The 6,790-nt window shown below is 37.7% G+C and overlaps 2 protein-coding genes across 3 annotated transcripts in view; one reads left to right on the top strand and one right to left on the bottom strand.

The window, feature by feature from the left end:
* LOC111869461 (centrosomal protein of 131 kDa) overlaps nt 1-3,173 on the bottom strand; it is a 35,206-nt gene extending 32,033 nt beyond the window's left edge. For both annotated transcript variants that reach the window (XM_023861002.2, XM_033753442.1), the window contains exons 1-2: nt 2,997-3,173; nt 1,977-2,055 (exon numbers count right to left, since the gene is read on the bottom strand). In XM_023861002.2, coding sequence (XP_023716770.1) covers nt 1,977-2,055; nt 2,997-3,043 — 126 coding nt within the window. In that variant the 5' untranslated portion in view covers nt 3,044-3,173. The remainder of the gene's footprint in view (nt 1-1,976; nt 2,056-2,996) is intronic.
* Nucleotides 3,174-3,555: 382 nt separating this feature from the next.
* LOC111869449 (CCR4-NOT transcription complex subunit 3) overlaps nt 3,556-6,790 on the top strand; it is a 46,131-nt gene continuing 42,896 nt past the window's right edge. Inside the window, exons 1-2 of the mRNA XM_023860991.2 lie at nt 3,556-3,865; nt 4,369-4,601. Coding sequence (XP_023716759.1) covers nt 3,841-3,865; nt 4,369-4,601 — 258 coding nt within the window. The 5' untranslated portion in view covers nt 3,556-3,840. The remainder of the gene's footprint in view (nt 3,866-4,368; nt 4,602-6,790) is intronic.

The following is a 6,790-nucleotide window of genomic DNA, read 5'->3' as shown; positions in this document are numbered from 1 at the left end:
TTTCCACTTCATCATCTTCATACTCTGATGTTGGCATGTACACTTGCATAATCAGTATATCTACCGGTTCCGACTTTAACTTCAGAGCAATAATTCTGTCATTACAAACAATCTTCTTAACAACACTCCTCACTACACTTTCATGCACCACTATTGCCACACCTCTTTCAGCCCGTTCACCTCCAGAATAATACGCTGTATAATCACCACTTCTTATTTCACCTTGTCCTTTCCACCACACTTCGCTGACACCTAAAACAGACACCTCATTCTTCGGCATTTCCGTTTTCAAATTCTCAAATTTGCCTGCTTGATTCAAGGTCCTTACATTCCATGTTCCAATCTTGTAGCCGTGATGTTCCTTCTGATCTTCGCACTTTTTCTTGTTGTAACGCCTGCATGACATTTCCTCTAGAAACACTCCCCCCGGAGATCCGATTGGGGGAGTAGTTTACCTCCAAATTGTTTTGTCTCCAGAGGAAAAATCTCACATACATGGTATCTCTGTTTTTGAAAGAGACTATCCAGGAAAAGTGAAAATGTGGTAGTTTTTCCATTTGCTTTCCACATCGCAGTACAACAGCCGTTCAAACCACTCTGGTCACGCCTGTTGCTATAGGAACTTGAACCATCTCGAGCATCATTTGCTCTGTGTTTCAAGTCGCTGCTGATGATGCTGCTTCAGGCATTAGTTTTTGGTGTCTCTCTTCGTCTGATGCCTACCCTTTGACCTGTCCAGCAAGGGAGGCCCTGCCAGTAGCTACGCTACCGCTGGTATAGCTCTCAAGGTCTTTGGCACACTCAAACCCCCTCACCACGATAAGGTGGAGCCACCAACGAGGGGATGTAGCCTTTTACCTATGATAAATTTATGCATGTCTTTTAAAGCTGTATCAAATATTCAGGTTGCTGGGGACTCATAACTGTGGCTGTGGTTGCATTATTGAAAAAAAAAAAAACAAGTAGGCAGGGTTATCTTGGCTGAAATGAATCAAAGAACTGCCTACCCTCAAGTCAGTGGATACCAGTGTTTCAGAGGAACATGCTGCCTTCACCTTCACGGTAAAAGTGTATATGGTGGGAACTGCTTGAGATATATAACAGGCAGGTTAGAAGGGAGGTGATTACTGAGATTCAGAGAAGAGGGGAGAAGATTGAACCCGGTCTCAGATAATGGAAATGGTGAAAAGGAAAAATAGCTTTTTTCAGGGCCAAATATTTCTATTGAAGGAGGGAAATGGAATTGTCAGAAAAGATGGTCCTTTTCATGGCTCCTTGTGATAGGAAATGGAAACTGTGATGACAGCTATTTTTCAAAGAGCTCAGCAGAGAAATGTCACCTCAGGGGAAAGCAACACTCCAGTCTTTAAAGATAACCTTCTTCTTCTTTCCTTCAGAGAATTCATAACCTACCATAACCCCTTCCATGACCTATTCCTCCTGGCTCATGTTGCTAAGTTGGAGCTCAGTCTCTATTGTTATAGACAATATTGAACAATTGCACCAATCTCAGAGATTCCATTAGTGGGGGGAACAGCAACTATAAGCCCAAGATTCTAAAAACCTAACCTAACCATATCATCTGCATGAGTTTGGTAGAAGAAGAGTGACTTAATTCTTTCTTCTTATCTTATAAAGGCTATCTACAGAGGGCAGTAGAGCGGTCAGCTGAGTGAGAGATGGTGGCAGCAAACTACTAAGGGGCAAGAAGCCTACAGAGGAAGGTTGTGTTCATAAGAACAGGAATGCTACTAAGAAAGGGTAGACTCTTCCCACAACTCTGTGCTAGTATTAGCACATGATAGAGGCACTGAGCCATCAGGCACAACGTTGTGATAGACAGCAATGAGGTATTAGGAATTCATTTAAATAGGCCCTAGAGACAGCTGCCCATTTTGTGATGGTAGTGGTAAGATTTTTAACCAGGAAAATTCAACCCCAATACAAATGTAACAGTACTAACAAGAAACTCTCACCTGAGAGCCAGTTAGTTGCAGGTCAGGTTTCTGGTTGCTCTTTCTTAGACAGAGTGATGACACAGCTTGTGCACTACACCTGTATTAGGGCAACAAATCCATCACAGAAATTTACATCTATTATGTAGCATTCAAATTCAAAATAAAAACAAGTACTGATTGTGTGTTCAACTGTTGACAAGTTCACTCAAGCAGTAAAACTTCTGACTTGTATTTGAAAGAAGCCTGAGTTGAATCTTAGCTTGCACATCAACTATCCTGAGTTATTCTGTGATCTTTCTCAGTTCCTCAAGGTAAATTCTGGGATAGTACTTTAGATCAAGCCACAACCAATTCCTTCTGTATCATTTCCCAATCATTATTCATTGTCATCCAGTCACTTAACGCTATATACCTAAGTTACCATTAGCATTGTTAAATAACTACACATACAAAAAAAGACATAAGATTACTGACAGGGCTAAGATTGTGAAAGGGAATGAAAGAGGTGATAATAAGAATCTTGAACGACATATGCAACAAATTCTGGCAGTTAAGGTGTAGAATTATTACCATTATTAGTATTATCATCATAATAAATATCTTTGTTTCTTAGTTCCTGTTATTTAAAATATGATTACTATAAGATATGCTACAAATATATTAGTATTATACTCGTATGTATGGCAAATGCAATAGCAGTCATATATTAATGTTACATGAGCTAGCTTTAATGTTACTCATATTTTTGCTAGATTTGAGGTTCTCACAGCAGTAACTATGAAGAGTTCTCTCTTCTGGGATGCATACCACTTTAAACTTCAAACAGCAAACCAACCAAGAGGAAAACAGAGCACATCTTTCTTGCTCTGTTGCTTGCTTGCCTTACTCTCCAAACGGGGAGGATGAACATTATTCCGGAAACAGAATTTGTAAAATGACCGCCTATCGAACTACCATTATACTACCCTGGAATTGTTTACAGTGAATACAGTTCTAACACCTAAGGTAATAATTAAAAACAAGTTAAATATCACATACGGTTTAACAGAATGGGGGTTACCACTAATTCTGTCTGTGTGTAACATTCTTCTGGCTTTGGGAGCCTGTAAGAAAATTTGTAGCCTTTCTCAAATAAAGAAATATTCAATGCAATTTCAAAAAACTTATCCTTAGAACGCCATATTGTTTACAACATTGCAGGTGCTCTTGTGGTCTGTTTTAGAAGTAGATGAAAGAAAATGACAATCGAAATTCGTAACTGTAGAGTTCCCGGCTACATTTGAAACACAAAATGTATAATTACTACTAAGTCGCATAGATATAACTTCCAGAGTTACTATTACTGTATTATTCTCTTAAACTGCGACAATCTTGGCCATATGTTTAGCTTATTGGACGTTTGAAGTGGATGAAAACATGATACAATAGGGATTTTGATCAGCTGATTTTGTTGACTGTCATTTATTTGTTGTTCCTCATTATGTCGAGTTTGCGCAATGTTGTTGGTTTGCGTATGAAGACAAAATAATGGAGGATTTAAGGTGTTTAATCAGTTCGCTCGATAAATAAAATATTGAATGACCAGTACCCTATAATAATCGTATAAATTCATAACACCAAGTTTTTTATTTTCTTAAACAACCCATTTGTTGGATTCTTAAGTAAATGGAAATTTATATACATCTAAGTTTGTTTCTCAAAGCGGATGGACATTTATTCCGTGGTTGGATGTTGTCCGTGAAGGAAGGTAGCCATCTTGGTTATGAACAAAGCTTAAGCTGTATAAAATTTACTAAAATATTATAAGTTTATATTCGCATTGTGTTATATATCTCTACATTTGGACTATGCACGAATTATTGTACCACATGTTTACATAGCCATGGCTGCTACAAGAAAGTTGCAAGGTAAGGAAATATGTCAGAAGAACACAATGTATGACCTCCTACCGACCTGTTTATATGTTTCCAAGCGTATGTACACCGTACTTATAATAATAATACAAGCGTTAAACATTTTGAAAAATAATTAGACACACCAGTGTGAGCCTTCATAACTCCTTATTGCATTTTGGACCGAACTTGGTACAAGAGTGAGTTTTAATGGAGTTGTTTATGTTGTGTTTTGTAGCCTAGATTGTGTTATATTTATGCTTAGTGACAAAACTCTGCCATCTGTTATAGGTTATATCATTTCGGTGTTATGTTCAGGTTGTGCATTCTTCACATAATTATGTCCTGGGATTTTTGTTATATAAATCATTGTGTGCAGTTAATATTCCTCAGACAAGATTTTTAAGATGGCAATATATAACTTCTGACATTATTTAGAAATAGTATTATTACTTGAAGATATATTGACTGAGAATCAATGGAACATACAAAGCTGCTAAAATCTGATGCTATTTCAGGTGAAATAGACCGATGTCTTAAGAAAGTGACAGAGGGGGTGGAGACATTTGAAGACATCTGGCAGAAGGTTCACAATGCAACAAACAGCAATCAGAAAGAGAAATATGAGGCCGATCTCAAGAAGGAGATCAAGAAACTGCAGCGGTTACGTGATCAAATCAAGAGCTGGATTGCATCGGGGGAAATCAAGGATAAAAGTACATTACTTGAATTCCGCAAGCTGATAGAGACGGTGAGTTAGTACATCAAATATTAAAACAGCAGTACATTAATTCATGTGGTCCACGTTAAGGCAAATGATATCGAACTTTACTGAGAAAATTGGCTGAAGTGGTAATGTTTGTGACTTATATTTTGGAAGTGCCAGTTGTAATCTAGCAATCCAAACTGAGGATTTTCGTGGTTTCCCTCAGTCTATCGAAATCCAAGTGCTAGAACAGTATCTGAAATCTGTCCTTTTACTTCCACATTATTTTCAGTTCCTTTGTTAATTGTTTTATCATATTATGCTGTATAATCTGAGCTGGGGGGCACATGGTAGCATGATTGGTTAAGGCACTGTGCAACAGGCCAGAAGGTCATGGGTTTGATTCTCAATGAGGTAATTGGATTTTTCAATTTACTTAATCATTCTAGCCACACTATGGCCTTGGGGTCAACCCGTCCTCTTAACAGAAATGAGTACTGGCAATCTTTCTGGGGGTAAAGGGCAGCCGGCATGTAAGGCTAACAACCCTACCACCCTCTATAAGCCGGTCATCTAGAAAATATGGGAACCGCAACCTCTCAAACTTGTCACAGCCGTGTGGGCCCATTACAGGGATAGCTCTATCTTTTCGTTTTATAATCTGAGCTATTGAAATAAACCATAAATGATTAAGCAGTATAACTTATTCTACTTATGGTATATCTTTAAAATAAGTAGAGTTATTTGTATTTGAACTAGTAACCCATATTCAGTGACAGGTTAGCAGAACAGTTGTTCGATAAATATATATAAAAAGTGGCAACAAGTATATATTGCTATTGTATTTATGAAGTTCTGTAATTACTTCTTATTGGAATTAGAGACTTAATGTAACATAACCTTATAATCTCAACAAGTTTCCATAAGGGAACTGTCAAGATTTTGCTTCTTGCATGGAAATCAGAATGGAACAGTTTTTAATTGGTCATGTTGAATGGCCATTTATAAGAGATTACTGTGGAAATATTTCTTTTTAAATTCATAATTCCTTTACAGCATATCTTAAAGACATCTCGATAATGTCACACTGCTTGATATTTGAGTGAACGGTAATTCCATCAATTGTAACCAGTTTAATATAAAAATACATGTTTTTTGGCCACCATTGACCACCATCAGAAGGTTCTCTGGCATTATAGGGAAATACTTCACATTTATGCTATACTTGTGTCACTATATAGGGAATTTTACCATTAAAAATTAAGATTAGTTACATGAAGTTGTTGTTAAAATTAGTATCCTAGTATCATTTAACCTTTATCCTATGGGCATTTAAATTCCCGTAAGGGCAGCGGTACGGAATTTAAATACCCGCGATTATAAAGCCATAAAAACTGTAATCATCTACTAAATTTGCTCCTATTTCTGCAATTTCTGTGATGAACGAGATAAACGCTGTTTTTTTCTCGAAAGAATATGGAATCAGATATTGTAATTTACAGATTGTATAAAACATGTTAAGATTTTTACACTGGCTCCAAATAAGAAATTCCCCAGTTTTTTAATTTCACTACAAGAATTCATAAGTTCTCTGTATGTTTGAATGCAGGATGGGGGGTGAAATCACTTGGCAGAGCTATGGCAACGCTGTAGAAATAGTGTGTATAGTTTCCCGGTGTAATATGACGTCGTTCTTTAGGAATGAAGAGAGTCGGCAATTGAAATAATAAACTCAGTGTTGTATAACGCGCACTGCTACACAGTAAGATTACTGTTCACAGTTCAAGGGTAGCTTTGTTTATGAAATTGTGTTGCCCTATAAACAGAGCAATAATCGAGCTTCGTTCCTGGAAGTTTTCATTCGGAAGACTTCAAAGTTTGATCGTCGTGTCGTGTGGAATATTCTATCATGTTTCAGGTCATCAACGACTTGGTACAGATTCCTGTACCGACAATTCTGAGCGTGATGTTGAAGGTAGCGAATCAGAAAGTTATTTCGAAGGAGACCTAATCACCTTCATCGGCAACCTGGGGACCACCACACCAGCGTGGCACGAGGAGTGTGAATAATTATTCAGGTGGAGCTGTGGGCAAACTGTGGCAAACAGTTATAGCATCTGTTGTCGAACCTGGAAATGGACAAATAAGCTATTTTTCCATCTCCTTGATCTGAACAGTTACATCCTGTTGTCACACAGAGAATTTCGTCTCGCTCTTGTGCGGAACATGCTGGA

Source organism: Cryptotermes secundus, unplaced genomic scaffold (assembly GCF_002891405.2).
Source record: "Cryptotermes secundus unplaced genomic scaffold, Csec_1.0 scaffold1411, whole genome shotgun sequence".
In the NCBI taxonomy this organism is placed as follows: Eukaryota; Metazoa; Arthropoda; class Insecta; order Blattodea; family Kalotermitidae; genus Cryptotermes; species Cryptotermes secundus.
This window is presented reverse-complemented; position numbering and strand designations above follow the sequence as displayed.